Source organism: Chaetodon trifascialis, chromosome 2, assembly GCF_039877785.1.
Source record: "Chaetodon trifascialis isolate fChaTrf1 chromosome 2, fChaTrf1.hap1, whole genome shotgun sequence".
Taxonomy (NCBI): domain Eukaryota; kingdom Metazoa; phylum Chordata; class Actinopteri; order Chaetodontiformes; family Chaetodontidae; genus Chaetodon; species Chaetodon trifascialis.
Window position 1 is genome coordinate 20,783,744 of NC_092057.1, and position 16,499 is coordinate 20,800,242.

At 42.9% G+C, this 16,499-nt stretch overlaps 3 protein-coding genes across 3 annotated transcripts; all 3 read right to left on the minus strand.

Annotated features, from left to right (window-relative positions):
• Positions 1-555: 555 nt before the first annotated feature.
• Positions 556-3,514, minus strand: LOC139343678 (GTPase IMAP family member 7-like). The gene is made up of 3 exons (XM_070981436.1): positions 3,393-3,514; positions 3,110-3,181; positions 556-1,930 (listed from the first exon to the last, which is right to left on the minus strand). Exons 1-3 carry the CDS (start codon positions 3,400-3,402, stop codon positions 999-1,001), a joined length of 1,014 nt encoding a protein of 337 aa, XP_070837537.1. The 5' UTR covers positions 3,403-3,514; the 3' UTR covers positions 556-998.
• Positions 3,515-4,588: 1,074 nt separating this feature from the next.
• LOC139344950 (GTPase IMAP family member 7-like) lies at positions 4,589-5,826 on the minus strand. The gene has a single exon (XM_070983397.1). It carries the CDS (start codon positions 5,782-5,784, stop codon positions 4,915-4,917), a length of 870 nt encoding a protein of 289 aa, XP_070839498.1. The 5' UTR covers positions 5,785-5,826; the 3' UTR covers positions 4,589-4,914.
• Positions 5,827-14,649: 8,823 nt separating this feature from the next.
• rasd2b (RASD family member 2b) lies at positions 14,650-16,324 on the minus strand. Its single transcript, XM_070978122.1, has 2 exons — positions 15,551-16,324; positions 14,650-15,344 (listed from the first exon to the last, which is right to left on the minus strand). Exons 1-2 carry the CDS (start codon positions 16,170-16,172, stop codon positions 14,800-14,802), a joined length of 1,167 nt encoding a protein of 388 aa, XP_070834223.1. The 5' UTR covers positions 16,173-16,324; the 3' UTR covers positions 14,650-14,799.
• Between the last annotated feature and the right edge of the window lie 175 nt (positions 16,325-16,499).

Consider the following 16,499-nt stretch of genomic DNA (forward strand, 5'->3'; position numbering starts at 1 on the left):
AGCAGTTTCATAAAATGCTGTGTTGGACTCAGCCCATCTCTCCCCAAACTTCTAGCTTTGGTCATACTGTCCAATAGAATTACACTGCGTGATGCCAGCCGTAATTACTTCCTGTCAACCACTCTTCACCATTGTCATGATCTTCATTATTTTGAAAGAGCACCACAAACAAAGCTACCCTATCCATTGTATTGGGGTACGAGCAGAAATTTATTACAAATGATTGGCAACCAATACTTATAATGAGCATGGTTAGATACCACTGGATAAATATGAAAACATGTTGTTTGGGGATTTGTCTGAACTCACATTTAACTCTCCATTTTGTGAACAACTTCATCACTGTGGGGCCTTTCTTGGTCATTCTGTTGCAGATGTGCGCCGGCAGTGACGTGGTGGCAGCATAGTGAGGGGTTGCTCTGCTAAGACTGTTTCCTCACTTGAACACGATCGGTCAGCGGACGTTTCCCATTGTCTCTCATTTCCTTTTGGGAAGTGAGCTCGTAATGTTACTAATAATAAAGCGAGGGCAGCAGCACATCATGAACAGTAATTAACATTTAAGAATATGTTTTATTTCAAAAATTATGAAAGCATAAACTGTGCTGAAACCATCAGCTCAATGTGTCAGTAAGTTCTGCCATTATTCACTGGAATTGAAACTGTTTCTCATAAGCCAGAATACATCTGTTCAAATATAACTCATGATGGGGGTTTTATGAGCGCCAGACAATAAATGAGAGAAAACAACACAAACAGAGAACAAGCGTTGCATTTCATACCGTTTGTTTACTGTCAGCATTAAATTCAGATACTTCTGTCATTGTAATGTGGCGTCAAATCTTAATCATTTTGGAAGCCGAACGCAGAAAAGGCCGAAACATCATCACTGAGTAGTTCTAAACAGCAAATAGTAATTTGTGCAATGCTAATACTGTCCATTCGGTGTCGCATACTGCAACACGGTCAACATGTCCTTGTCACAAGCTTCTGCCTAGTTATACTGGAACATCTGCTTTGGCTTTGCATTTAATGCCCTTCCATATGCAGATGGCAGCTAAACCACATAACACTCCCATGACGAGCACAGGAGCTCCCAGAGCCAGAGCCACTGTGGTGTTAGCTCCCACTGCTATAGCCACCCCAGCTACCATCAACACAACAGCTGTGGCCGAGGCCACGCGTATGTTGTTTCTCCTTGCCCTTTTCTCCTTTTCTTTCTCTCTGTCTTTCTTCTCTCTCTCCTCCTCCCACATTTTTCTCTCTTCCTTTTCCTTCTCTTCCTCCTCTAGTCTCCTCTGCTCCTCCTCCTCTCTCAGCTTCCTCTGGGCGGTCTCATACATCTCGTTAGTGTAGTGTTTCCCTCCGTTATCTTGTACCATTTCCTTGATCATGGTGATCAGCTCTTTGACTTGCACTTTGTCATCTGCGTCATTGTTGTTGAAGGCGTGGTATCTGCGTCCAAATGTAATTGAGAGTCTCCGCAGCTCCTTGCACTCCTTCAAAGCACTGTCAGCTTTCGCCTGGTCTTTGCATGTAAACAGCATGATAGTGTACATGGAGGCATCGTCTCCAAAGTTATCCTGGATCCACTTTACAGCATTCCTTTCCTCCTCGGTGAACCTTACTCCGAGCCTGATCACCAGTAGGAAGGCATGGGGGCCAGGCACCGACATCTTGACGCACTCCTCTATTCTGGTTTTTAATTCTACCTCTGTGATGCCTGTATCAAACAGGCCCGGAGTGTCAATCACCTGGACTATAGTCCCATCCACCTCCCCGCTCTCTGTCTCACAGTGCCTGGTCACAGAAACAGAGCTCGGGTCCTCTTTAAAGGCAGCTTTCCCAAGAATGGTGTTTCCTGTTGCACTCTTCCCTGACCCAGTCTTGCCCACCAGGACAATCCTCAACCCTTCAGACAAATCCAGACCTGTAACAGAAGCAAAGTTAACGTTGACCACAAGGTAAAAGTGAATCCTTTCTTCTTTTTTTGGCTCATTAGTTGGCAGCACTACTTGGATTGCCTGGCTTGTGGAAGACCTCTTTGGATGGTCCCTCTAGTATGGCTTGCTTATCTTTTTAACTATCTCTTTAAAGGCACCCTGACAAATGGGTTCCTGTTTTGCTTGTGCTGTGCAAATGCATGAGAATGCACATCAACACTGTTCCACACACCAACAATTGTTGGCAATAAGGAGCCAAGAAGTACACTGGCATACCCTACGGCCCAAAAGGCATTTTAAAAGAGATATCCGTAAAAATGTTCACAGGACACCGCTCACAGCAAATACAGGAGATTAGTACTTTCTATGATGCATTTTTAAACTGTGGAGAGCCTTGAAAAGGAATTTGTAGTTGGTGACATCATCCCAGTTGAAAGTGTGTGGGCTGAGAGAGACCATGCGGGCGGAAGAAAAGCTAACGGTCATGCGCTGTGGGCCGCACAATGCGAAAGCAAACCTGGAAACTGCAGTCCAGTTCTTATAATGCATAACACTGTGCTACTTCAAATATTATGAAAATCAAGTGTTTTTTTTTTGAGAAAGGAAATATATTCAAAACATCTGCTAGACCTCAACCACAGTGTGCTTTGGTGAGAAAGACTTAATCCCTCAGGAAGAGCATCCAACCACCAACCATCCTGTCTGCAGAGGACTCGTAGGGCAGCTGGAAGCTAAATCTGTTTCTAAACCATTTATTAGATTTACGACTGCAGACGCTTATGTTTTCTTGCAGTGGAAAAACTCATGACTAAGTGACAATGATAATGATCCTCTTATTATAAGGTGCAAGAACTCTTAAGTCAATAAATGACTAATAATTGATTAGGTGTACAGTTATAGATGTTAGAAAATCATGAGTTAAGGATGAGTCCTGCATTTTTCTCATTTCTACACCATCAAAATGTACTAAAAAGCAGCTACAAAGACAGAGTTGGGAATACTAGAGAAGAATAAAGACCAGACGAAGGGATTTTTCACAACCAGGCAACCTCAAGTTTGTCACTGATCTAAAAGCAATAATAAACATTAATAAAGTAGCATACAGATATATGTGTGTTCTAATTGCAGAAGGCAGAGAGGATTAGAGAGACAATGAATTAGCATACCGTCAAAGTTTTTCAGACCACACCCATCAGACCGAGGCAGAGTTTTCTGCTTCTTTTCTCGTAGAGGTATTGCTGTGAAATTTGAAATTACACCATAGAGACACAAAAGGGAAGAGACTATTAGTCACTGTCGTCATTATCAAGGTGTACAGTTACTTGATTTCCCTCTTGGGCTCTCTCCAGTGTCACAGTATCACATTGTTATATCTTACAGCAGTTAAAGGATCTATGTTGTTTGTTTGTTTTAACATTAAATCAGATCATTAAATCTCAGGTGTCTTACCTTCAGCCATTGCTTCGGATTTTCCTTTTCCAGTCCCCAGGTGGCCAAATACGTCGATCCAGGCCTGAGTGGTGAACTCAGACAAGCTCTGCGGCTTGACTTTCACATTAGTTTTCTGGGAAACTTCTGGAACTTCTCCTGGCCTGCGCACAGGGGGCCTCCTATTTCCTTGTATTGTCTTTAGTTTACTTCTGAAAATGTGCATCCCTTAATGGCTTTTTTTTACAGCTCTCTGAATACGCTGAACAGGTTTGAGTGTAGGCAAGGCTGATGCGTTTTAAAAACACAAGAACAGCATTCAAGCTGTTACACTGATCAACATTAGGTTATCTCACTAAAACCATATAATGAGGCCTAGTTGTTTAAAAAGGGAGGAAACAAGAAAAGCTGTGAAGGGCATCACATCCTTCCATTGTTGATGTCTCTTAAATAGATCTGAACAGTTCCATCAAACATACCAAAACAATGACTAGCCTTTAGAAACAGGTAAACCATCTGCCCTAACACCAATGTGATTTTTTTTCTTTTTAAAACGTAGATGGTTCTATTGTGGTTGAGATTTGGTGTCCTGAGTGAGTCCCAATCTTACTTAAAAATATCACTTTGTATGTTGAAAATGAGAATGATGCATCTACACATTTCTCTCTGTGAAGCCATCTCGCACACTGTATTAATAAATGGTCAACATACAAAAAGCCATCAAAGCTACAATGTAAACACAGTACATAAATGAAATTAGGAATGAATGTCAAATTAAACTCAACTTCAAACTTTATTGACAATTTTCCCCCCACGCAATCACATATGGAAAAACAGATTTTTGTAGCTCATTCCTTAGTCCCAATAACAAACACAGCATGCACACTGACATCTAAAATCTGCTTAACAGGCAACAACTGCTATCCTCTGCAGCTGTCCACTGTTTACATAAAACAAAATGAGAGATTAATTATTGTAATGGCATTATTTAGAGGTACAGCATGTAAGAATTGCCCTGCTGTCAAAGGTTTCCCCAAACAAATAAGGGCCAGCATATCAAGAGTGACCACTAACTGCTGCTCTTTAGGTATTTTGGCTGCACCTTGTAGCTGCGATTAGCTATTTAGCTCAGTTAGCCATGTAGTTGCAGCCCTGACTGGAGTCCACCCCGACCAAGAGCTTGAAGCACCAGAAGATTGTTGGACTTAAAACACTGAAAACACCTGTGAAAAGGTAGCATGCTAACTTACGGAGATATCTCAATACAAAACACAGATATCTTTGAGCTAACATCCGAACTCTTAATTCTTCACATTCTGTTGAGAATGTTAATTCATTTTTAAAATGTTTTAAATCAAAATTCTGATCATATCTTATCTGTCACAATGTAACTGTATTTTGAAAATTTAATTGGCGGCATTCCTGGTTACCACCAAAACTAGAGGAATCACAGTCATGCCTTTTTGTAAAGGGTTACTCCCAACACTGGAGGCAAGGGCTGGTCTCAGATATAGCCACAATTTGGTAACTCTGGAATATTATCTTACTGCTTCCACAACTGAATGAACTTGTCTTTAACGTATTTAAAACCTTGAGCGAGTCCTTTATCCATTTCCTTGACAAGTTGAGGGTGACTGTTGTAAACTTCTACGCCTAACGAAATCAGTTTAGCAATATTTATCATATCACTGACTGAGAGCTTTGCCTTCTCCTCTCTGATCCTCTCCTCACTCTTTTTCCTCTCCTCCTGTCTGATCCTCTCTTCCTCCTGCTTCTTCCTTCGCTCCTCCTCCTCCTCCCTCTTCTTCCTCTCCTCCTCAAGTTTCCTCTGGACTCTCTGGTACATGTCGTTGGTGTAGGGGCTTCCTCCGTTGGCTGTCACCATGCTCTCTATCTTCCCCAGGAGTTCTCTGACCTGAGATCGGCTTTGTCTCTTGTCATTGATGAGTGAATGGTATCTTCCTCCGCACTGGTTTATCAGTCGTTGTAAAGGTTTGCTCTCCGCCACATAGTCTTCCACAGATTTACCCACTAGCAAGTCAGCATGTGTGAACAGGACAATGGTATACATGGAAGCATCCGGGCCAAAGTGATCCTGGATCCACTTCACAGCTGCCTTCTCCTCTTCTGTGAATCTGGTCTTCAGACTGATCATTAACAGAAAAGCATGGGGTCCAGGAACTGATTGGTAAACACACTCTTCAATTTTCAATTTCACTTCTTCTTCTGTTCTTCTGGTGTCAAACAGGCCTGGGCTGTCGATGACAACGATGTTTCTGCCACCATCATTTCCCTCCTCTCTCTGACAGCTTCTGGTCACAGACTCAGGTGACATTTCCTCTTTAAAGGCATCACGCCCCAGGATGGTGTTTCCAGAAGCGCTCTTTCCTGATCCAGTTTTTCCAACTGTCATGAGTATCAGGTCTCTCCCATGTGTTGAACCTGTTAGGACCTGGCAGTGTGTCTCTCCCTTTTGTGTCATTTTCCCCTGTTTTCCCCAGTGTGTTTTGTCTGTTTGTCTCCCCCTGTCTGTCCAGGACCGTGCAGTAAGGCTGCACCTGCCAGTCAAGCTCCACCTGCCTGCCTCCTCTCACACCTGCAGATCGTCAGCTCATCAGCAGCTGCATTTAACCCAGGCTTTTCCCTCCAGTAGTCGTCAGATCGTCTGCTTACCTCCGTGGTAGTCTGTCGTTCCTCTGTCCGTAGACTTTTTCTTCTGTGTGCGTCCGGTCCATTCTGACCTGTGTTTTTTTTCTGCCCTCTTCCAGGAGCCTTTTGCCCTGTGGATAAGCCCTCAGCCCAGCCTAGCCTCGGTCGTGAGAGGAGTTGGAGCTTCCAGCAGAGTGTTTGTTTGCTCTCGCCTTTAGTTTTTCCCGTTTTGGAGGACACCTGTAGTTGGACGTTGCAGAGTGTTTTTGTGCTCTCGCTTTTCGTTACCCGTTTTTGTGGACACCTTTTGTTAATAAACCTTCTGTTTGAATTTACCTGCCTTAGTTTGTACTCTCTCAAGCCATCCCTGAGAGTTCACCTTCCTCTGGTCTTGGTGTGTGTACTCACATAACAGAACCTGTGGACAATACATAAAATGCTGGTGTCAATAATTACACCACTTCCTTTCAGGACCAGTATGTGTTTGAGGGAGCCCCCATACATTGCTAGCTTTGCACTGAGCACCAACCTTTTCAGCTAACGTTCATCATTAAACTTCAGCAGCCAGTGCATGTTTTCACTCACATGCTGGGCTGCATATTGCTGTAGCATCACTCTATATGTTTTTGTGACAGCAGCTGAAGCATTTTAGCTGATGTATTTTTGCACTTGCCTCCGAACCTTTTACTAGATTTGGTCAGTTTGGTGGCACCATATAATAATTCTGCTCTTGTGTCAAACGTGCAGTGTCAGTGACTTTGTTTCCTTTATGTCAGGTGCCTCTGCGCTGTCACACAAACTTTGACTGATCTAACTCTATGTGCCCTGTCTGCCCTCTAGTGGACATCAGCAAGCATGGCAGCGTGAAAACAAAATCTTCATTATCCATGATGTATACATATTTTACTGTACCTTTGTACTGTTTATGGCTGTGAGCACTCAGGGTATGAGCACATGCTACGAACAGCAGCAAGGTGCGCAGCATCTCTGCAACTGTCCTCTCTGCCAGCACCTTATTAAAAGATAAAAATGACAAGTTAAAAGTTTACCTCGAAATGTCAATCAAATGATGTCAACAATCTTTTCAATCAGATTACGATTAAATATCACAATTAGGGTGAAATCAATGAAATAAAATTGCCCTGCATTGTTTGGTCATATGATCAGGCATTGTGAATATCTCTTTGCTGTGGAAAGTACACACACCCAGCTCAATTTGCCATAATAACGCTCTCACTCTCTCATATTACTGTCAAGCACCAAGTCGTTTAAGCTCAGGAAACTCGAACTCACTGCAGTACATGAAACATACTGAAGAGGTAACGCTTCAAAGTAGATTACACTTTGTGGACCCGTCAGTTCAGAAGTGACACTCGGCTGCACTCAGCACAGCTACCGGTGACTGTGAACACGCGGAGGCTCCGCGCGCGCACACACATACGTATCATCCACACACACGCAGCCTTCACATTTACTGATCTAAAAAATGCAACTTACTCAAAATGCTACAGCAACTTCCTCTCGCTCCTCACTTCGGATGTTCAGCTCCCTGGTAGCAGAATGCCTTCTTCCAGCTGAGTGAACTTGAACAAACTGAGGTTTCACTTTCACTTTTGTTTTCCAGTAAACTTGTGGGATTTGCTCCACTTTAAATGCGATGGCGCTGCCAACAGCTGTCCTGTGAGGCCACAGATGCACTTAGACAATCGTCTCTCACAGAATTTGTGGAAGTCAAGATGTTAACTGTACTGTAGTAGTGACTTCCTAATAGTAATAAATAGTAATAGTGTATGCACAGAAGATGTTGAGTAACATTAACAGTAAAATAAGAAAGCAAAGTGCATCCATATGTGATTCCTTTATTCTCATGTTGACATAGTTTTCAGCTATATAAATAAATACTGAGGAGGGGGCAAAGTATAATTAGTAGGGAACTTTTATTTTGGACAGATGGCTAAACTGGCTACACTCATAAACACAACAACGCTTCCAGTAACGAAGGTGACAGAAGTGTGCAACGTCAAAGGGAATTATTCCAGCGTGCTATCAAACTCTTCTTTCCAATGTCTTCACAGTAGGTCTGTTTGTGAAATGGAAAATTGCCAATTTGTTGGTCTGTTTATCTTAAGTTTCCCTTTCAGCACAAAGTCCTATCTTATGGCTCACAGAGACCAGGCAGCCCGACACATAAGCGAACTAAATACCTGCTTAGGGCCCACCTGGCTCCCATATGCCCCCCAGGAGTGCTTTAAATGTCCCATGAGAGAGCTTTACAGAAACATAAAATTATGTTGATCTGTTAGCAAGCTAATACTTCAGGTTTAATATCATCATCAACATCTCAGACCCTGGGAGATGCCAGTGGATAGATCAAGTTTAGTGGATTGATTTGATTGGCACAGGTGCTGCAGCAAAGACCAAAATGACAGGATAGTGTCATAGGATAGATAGGATAGATACTGACAGATCTGCTTTGCACAAAAGAGATGACAACAAACTGGCAAAGACTGGAGGGAACAAACGGACTTATACCCCGTTTACACTTAGGGAAAACGCATATGTTTTCATGCGGTTTGGCCTCTCGTTTACACGCAAACGTTTTTGGTTTGTTTGTTTGTTTGTTTGTTTGTTTGTTTGTTTGTTTGTTTGTTTGTTTGTTTGTTTCACGGAAAACGATCATTTTTAAAAACTCCAGCCAAAGTGGAGATTTCTGAAAACGCCGGTTATTTGTCGGCGTCTAAACTGGATTAAACGGCGTTTTAGGTTCCGAAAAGTCACAACATGCGACTGAAAATGTCATGTGAGCGACCTATGTTTACACTCGCGCCCATAGGTTTGGCGTAGTTACGATGCGCTCGACGGCGAATTTATCCGGGTCCATGTAAACGACAACATTTTCGAAAACGATGTTGTGTGCACGATGTTATTTTTGAAAACGGAGGGGCCAAAATATCCGTTTTTCAAAATACCCAGCTACGTGTAAAGTTAGGCCCAAAGACACAGGGGAGGCGAACTAATGAGACACAGGTGGGAAAACACAGGAAGTAAACACACACGAAAGACACACGAGGTGCACCTTCAACATAAAACAGGATGTAACGCAACCAAATAAACCAGATCATAATACAACAGTATATTGAGTTAGCTGTATTCTTTACATTTACATTCTTTACATATTCTTATGCTTACTTTTAGTGTGGTACAGCAATAACATGATACACACTGTCTCTCTCTGCCTCTTGTTAACGATGTCCGCACATGTCTAATAATTATGTGTGCTGCTTTTATATTGAATTGTTTGTGAGTCTATGCGATGAACATCTATTGAATATAAGTATTATAATAATGTTATAATAATATAAAGGCGTATTTACTCCAAATTTGTGTTAGTTGTATATACAATGCAAGCATTATGCCTACTTTCTAGACTGCAGGAACTTTCCTGCCACTTTGTGGAACAATATCAAATGGTTGTGATGTTTTCCTCATAAAACAAATGTTAGTTTTAGACTAGAGTAGACCACTTTATTAAGCCTTCGGTAAGGAAACTCACTCACCGCCAAATCATCTCATACAGACAGTAAACAGACATCACTCAGCGTTTATTGAGTGAGCCTCTGAGTCCAATAAAAACACCCTATAATGGATGGCCTTCAACATACAGAACGCTTTTCAGTTTGCCATTTGTTCTTGTCTCCCAGTGAACTCAAGCGAGTCTGGAGTAAGGCCAGGCCAGCCTTTTTATATTATCTCAGTCATTCTGTTTTTATCATCTGCAATGATGCTGCGTAACAAAGATCCAACATGAAGTTTCTTGCTGATATACTAACATGGTCATGATTACATGGCAATATTTTCTTTTACAACTATCTAACTATATTTTCCATTTCATTTCTGTCATCCAAATGCGTGACAAACCAACTGCCTCCCTCCGTCTTTATCTCTGTGACATGATCTCACCCCTGCTGCTGTGAACTAGTGACTGATTGGACTGTTGACAAACACAGCTCTGCGTACACTAGGTGTAGACATGCTCCCATCTCACCTTTGAAGCCATGGGAAGTGAGGAAATGATGTGAGGATAATAGATGTTCTGATGTGCCGGTTGTGTTCATTCATTGTAGAGGAGGAGATGACGAGATGTTTACACATTTGGAGACAAGCCTGGTTCCAGATGAGAAGCAGATTATGGGGAAATAAATAGATGTAAATTATTCTACTGTACATTTGCAAAATATATTCTCACTACTATCAATACAATATCAATTTACAACGAATCCTCCTCTTGAGCATCTAACACAGGCCCTTCAAACTCTGCTTACTGACCAACTGAAATGGCCTATAAACCATTCAGTGTGTGGAACACCAAGCATCCGCACTCTGTCAATATAAATGCAAAGCTGTGCATCAGGCTAGTAGAACAAAGGCCTTCAAACTGTGAGCAGCCTCAGCAGAGCAATTGATCCAGTGAAGGACAGGACTGAGTAGAAAAACAGCATCACGTTTCAGTCGTCAATGTTCAGACACAAGCCTGTTATCGTGTGTGTGTGTGTGTGTGTGTGTGTGTGTGTGTGTGTGTGTGTGTGTGTGTGTGTGTGTGTGTGTGTGTGTGTGTGTGTGTGTGTGTCAGAGAGGTCCACAGACAGACAGAGCAGCAGGAACATATGAGAAATCTCCCCACGTGCAAACAGAGGCAGGAGCATTTGGCTGTACCTGTGTGCATCTTTGTGTGTGCAGTGATTGCTATAACAAAGAACAAGATGACAAGTGCCACTGCACGTGCACTGAAGGCGTTGGGGCCACACAGGAGTGAAAATGGCTGCAGTTTCCTGCAATGTGAACTTCCCAGCACGCGACAGCAGAAAGGCCAGGCTCACACTGCCTCACTGCAGAAACAGAAAGCAGGAACGTACAGTCACCAAACACAAATCAACCAACCAACCAGTGTTCATTAAACAAGTCGATCCACCAAATCATTTGCATGGAATAACAGATGTTATTATTTATTTGCTGCACTGATATGAATCATATGAGCACTGTTGCCAAAACATCACATTTCAACATGATGAAGGATAACAACCTCAACCACACTGTATGAGACAGATAAACAGTTAGCAATGGTTCGATCATTTCTTAACTGTAACTGTGAGTAGAAGAGGCCTGTGGTTTTCTCCATATGTTGAAGTCATGTGCAGCTGTAATGAGAGCGACACACTGTATGCAGAGAGTTTGGAGGGTGGTGTCTTTCTTTAGCCTCTTTCAAAACCAACAGTACAAAAGCAAAAGTGTAAGCAACTGAATAAACAATGTGTGTATCTGCTGCTGTGGTCATTAGCTAACTAATTAGCTTACCCAGGTCAAAAAGTTGTATACTTTAGTGTATTACAAATATATTAAGGAAAGACATTACAAGTACACTTTTACTTTTTGTGCTTAATTTAATTTATGTTCGTATGTTTGACATGTACTTTTAAAGTGTACTTCTAAGTAGATGTTGTTAAGTTGTAGTAATGTAGTAAAAATGGATATAGTGATTCTGTTGATGAAAATGAAAGATTTTGTAATTCAATACACTTGAAGTTTGGCATACAATTTATACTTTAAGTATATTTGAGTATTATTCTATTACTCAAGTGAAACTCTTCTGGACTACTTGACTACACCTAGGAAAACTTGAAGGAGACAAAAAATAGCACAGGTCTTTGCTTTTTGCAGTAGGAACCAAGAACTAGTTCCAAGGACAGAGCACATCATTGTTTTGTGTGCTTATAACTCAGCACTGTGATGACTTTCCCCTTCATATGGAAGCTGGTCCTGGATGCTTTCAGAGTGCAGGCTAACAACAGAGCTTTGTCCTTCTCGTTATTGAATTTGGGGAAGTTTACATCTTCACAAAACTTACTTCAGAACTACAAAGTTTGACAGCACACAAAGCATTCATTTCTCTGTATATTACAGGACTAATGAGCTCTGCAGAGCAATACAAGAACAGCAATCTTATTTTCTATCCATGTCTGACCCATGTATGGATCATTAGCTGGTGAGGATGCTCACTTTTGGCCTTTGCTTTAGCCTCAGTCTTTTGGTACGGTATCATGACGCCACCAGTTGCATATTTATGACCACGTTTGGAGTTTTCTCATTTTAAATCAAGAATCTGGAAACACTGAAAAGTCACCTGTGACAGGCCTTTTCAGTTAACCCGAGCGTGATTAACTAGTAAATATATCCTGCCAGTGACCTCCGTCATTCAACCATCGAAATTCAGGGTCGTCTGCTTGAAATGAGAAGGCTGTTTTTACCAAGAATATTGCTGTTTTACTTTAAGGTGAGTCATAAGAAAGAAGGATGATTCACACTGATGTTGGCAAGAAATAGAGGCTTTTCTTGGAGCAGGTGATGAGTAAGCTTGCAGCTTTGGTCCAGGTGAACTGTGTTTTGAGGAGCAGCAGGTATGGGGAGCCGAGATAACTACATATTTTATTAGTCTGCTGAATATTACATTTAAGTAGAGTGTATATTAGCCTGATTCTTCTCTACAAACGTTATTAGGCGCACTTAAAAAAAAAAGGTTTTCTCTGCCCGACCTCAGCACAGACATTGTTCTGAGGCTTTCAGGTGGCATGACTCACATATCCACACCGCACATCTTTACAATGGTACCCAATTAGAGCTCCCTGAGTAAATAAACGACTCTCATCTGATTCCTTTTTTGAGAAAATACATAAAGGAGCTGAGCATTGACAAAGTGTGATTACCACATTTACTGCGTAGAGGTTCTGAGAGTTAACACTTTTATCACTACTTTTCGATGCCAGCGTGGGAAGAGTGTTATTAGTCCATTTATCACAGCACATGAGAAGCAGTGTCATTTTATTTTGCTTGTTACAGAAAAAAAAGAATTGCTCCTCTGTAGGGCACATGTGAGGTCTGTTGTAAATATAAAGTCTGAGTGGTCTGCGTTTTGCTGCACAAATGATTCTTAAGATGAGCTCAAAAGCAGTGCCCACACAACTGCAGAAGCTCCAGCATGAGGGACGGCCGACCTTCGCTCGGAGCAGCACACAAAGCAAAATCACGCAGCTTAATCTCAACTACAAAGAGACGGATGTGTGCACGATGTATTTGTTATTAACATCAGTCAGTGAAACTGTATTGTGGTGACAGTCACTACAAGTTGCAACTGTCGTTTCTCACACAAAATTTCATGCAGTTTGGTGAATGGAGCTGCATCCTGGTTGTCACGTCTTAGTGTGAGATGAGACGTGAGTAGACAAGCACCCAGCCTCACATCCATTCTCTGTGCCTGTCACAGAAGCCTCCTCAGCTCCTCAATATAGAGAATGAGCTGACAATCATCATGGACGTGAAAGCGGAATAACTTGTATGGACTCATAGTCTATTTGCATGAAGGGCCCACAGAGTGACGGCCTATCTGAGGAGTCATTTATAGAGCAGTGTAGGCTGGGAAGGTATATGCCAACTGGAAAACCCCAGCTATAATCTGGTTGTTTGGGGTGTGTGGGATTCAGGTCATGGACCTCTGGCAATCACGATTGCATGCGTAACACACACACACACACACACACACACACACACACACACACACACACACACACACACACACACACACTGCGCAAACAGGAAGGTAAAAAACATAGTGGGCGAGAGAGAGTTGCTGTCTAATAGATTTCTGACTATAGGTTATGCAATAGTCATACCATAATCAAATGATCAAGTTCCTGACTCAACATCCGCCCACTTTCTCCTTCAGCTGTGTGAAGAGGTAGCGCTGGCACAAACACATACACACACACACACACACACACACACACACACACACACACACACACACAGATAGATAGATAGATAGATAGATAGATAGATAGATAGATAGATAGATAGATAGATAGATAGATAGATAGATAGATAGATAGATAGATAGATAGATAGATAGATAGATAGATAGATAGATAGATAGATCAGAATTCAGAATCAGAATCAGGATTCCTTTATTGATCCCCGAGGGGAAATTGTTTAATTAACAGCTCTTTTCCTCCGCTGTTTCCGTCCTCCCCTGCATCCTCTGTGTGTTTTTCTCCAGATTTCAGCGGGGATCTCTGTTGTTCTAGCCGACAAGCCGGCCGGCCTCAGCGCGATCAGCTGATCTCTGGCGTAAACAATGCGCTGCACATCGGTGCTGTGTCCCAGTGAGAGTAGTAATTTCAAAGTGAAAAAACAAACCAGAACTCTCTCAGCCAACATGTTTGGAGAGGGCACAGCTTTAAATGACGGTCCTTACGTTGCAATATATTAATAATAAAGAATAGAGCAAAAGAATTGTAAAAACTAAGAAAAGAAACAGGAGCGACTGCAACAGGCTAGATAGATAGATAGATAGATAGATAGATAGATAGATAGATAGATAGATAGATAGATAGATAGATAGATAGATAGATAGATAGATAGATAGATAGATAGATAGATAGATAGATAGATAGATAGATAGATAGATAGATAGATAGATAGATAGATAGATAGAAAATGAAGAATTATCTTTTGCTGTGAATTAATTTTGGGTGTCTCACACATGCGCACTACACAGCCTCTTGTATTAATAAGCGAGCCATTGTGCTATTAAAAATACTTTATTTTGAAAACATTCATCTCCATTTCATGTAATTACACAGCGAGAATGCCTTTTATTTAAATCAATATCGGTGCTTTATTCGTTGTTTTATTCGCTCTGTAACACTTAGTCTCATACTCTGTGCGTCTTTCACTGAATCTGACATGTTTCAAGTGCTTTGCCGGGCTTTCTTTGCGCATGTGGCCCAATGACCTTTCGGAGATCAGTGCTAAAACTCGGTCGACGGGCCAGTGGCTGCATGGCGCCGCAGGGATCATCGCGCCCCGGGGTCTGGCTCCCCCTCCCCGGCACACGGCCCGTCCGCAGTGCCTGGTACGAACGGAGGGAGACTTTGCGGTGCTGAGACGGACCAGTTTCAGTCGGAAGCCCGCCTCTCTTTGCCAAAGTCTCGAAGACTTTCTCTAGATTTGTGCTCTCCTTTGCAGACGTTTCAAAATATGCACAATCGTCCCCCAGGGCTCGGAGCACCTCTGCCCTCGATATTCCTCTCTCCGACTCCAGGAGATCCACCTTGTTGGCGCAGACCACCAGAGGAACCCGAGGCTGTGCGCACTGCTCTGGCACGGAGGATTTGGTGAGCTTGGATTTAGCAGCCAGAATCTCCGTTCGCAGGGCGCAAACCTCCTCGAAAGAGCTCCGATCATCAAGACTGAAGACCAGAAGAAAAATGTCCCCTGCAAAACAAAACAAAAAGAATCGATAATTTCCCTCTAATTGGTGATATGTCTAATCATAAACACGCACTGCTCGAAAGAAAGAATCGAGCATTTACGCATGCACCCATTTCTTGCACGAATTAATCTATTTTGTACAAGTAAAAAACTTGCAAGCAATTGCGTGTTCTTTGCAGGACAGAGATTATGACTGAGCCATTACGCACCAGTGAGGATAGACAGCCGCCGCTTGGCTGGGAAATCCCTTTCCCTGGACGCATCCAAGATATCAATTTGGTAGGTCTCTCCGCGGATGCGAAACAGTTTCCTGAGGAAATCCTCGGAGGTGGGATTGTACTCTTCCACAAATCCGTCCCGAAGGTATCTTCTCAGGATGGAGGTCTTGCCGACCCGTGGCGCACCAAGGACCACGATGCGCTTACAGTTCTGCGGCTTGGAGTAGAGGGGGTCCTGTCGGTGCTGACCAACTTGGCGCTGCCGGGTTTGACCGTGGAGAACCAGAGCTGCCAGCTGATCCAGTGGGGATCTTTTGCAGGGGTGGCTGCTGTTGGCGCTGGACAGTTGTCTTCCGGCTGCCCCTGAGCGCGTGTTCTTTTCCTGTTTCCACTGAGATTTGGCCACTTTAAGTAACCCCAAGCCCGCTTTAAGTCCCGATGAAGTCAGGTGCTGCGACGCGTTTTTGTAAGCCAGCAAGATTTTGGAGGACCCGGCGCTCTGCGCGTCCATATCGCCGTGAAACTGGGGACCGTCTATGGAGGAGCAGCTGAGCTGGTGCGAAACGGGGATGGAGGTGAGCTTTGCGCCGGTGGAGATGCTGCCCATTTCCATGGTCGTAAGATGCTATCGGCTCGTGGCTCAGCGCATCAAAGTGGGCTGAATCAGTGATCTGACGTTTTATATGCCTGGCAGAGCGCGTCTGTGGCTGATGTCAGCTGCCTTTATATAGGCTGCTCTCAACCCCGTGGTTCATCCGCGTCATGCTAATTGACAGAAGGGATAGTTGTGTTCTTCAGGAGAGCACAGAGGAAACTTAATGCTGGCTGTAGCTGAAAACTGAGTTTATCCACACAATGCTCCTTCATAAGCGTGCGTCCAACATGTTTATATAGACCCACAACATATTATTGTCATTAGCCTATTATAATCCTAGCAGGC

Bases quoted from the DNA above. Each gene is read 5' to 3' on its own strand.
- LOC139343678 (XM_070981436.1), bottom strand. The intron at 1,931-3,109 runs GTATGCTAATTC...CTTCTGTTACAG, and splicing joins TGGTCTGAAAAACTTTGACG to GTCTGGATTTGTCTGAAGGG.
- LOC139344950 (XM_070983397.1), bottom strand. From the start codon at position 5,784: ATGACAGTTGGAAAAACTGGATCAGGAAAGAGCGCTTCTGGAAACACC.
- rasd2b (XM_070978122.1), bottom strand. From the start codon at position 16,172: ATGGAAATGGGCAGCATCTCCACCGGCGCAAAGCTCACCTCCATCCCC. The intron at 15,345-15,550 runs GTGCGTAATGGC...TTTGTTTTGCAG, and splicing joins GCGGCTGTCTATCCTCACTG to GGGACATTTTTCTTCTGGTC.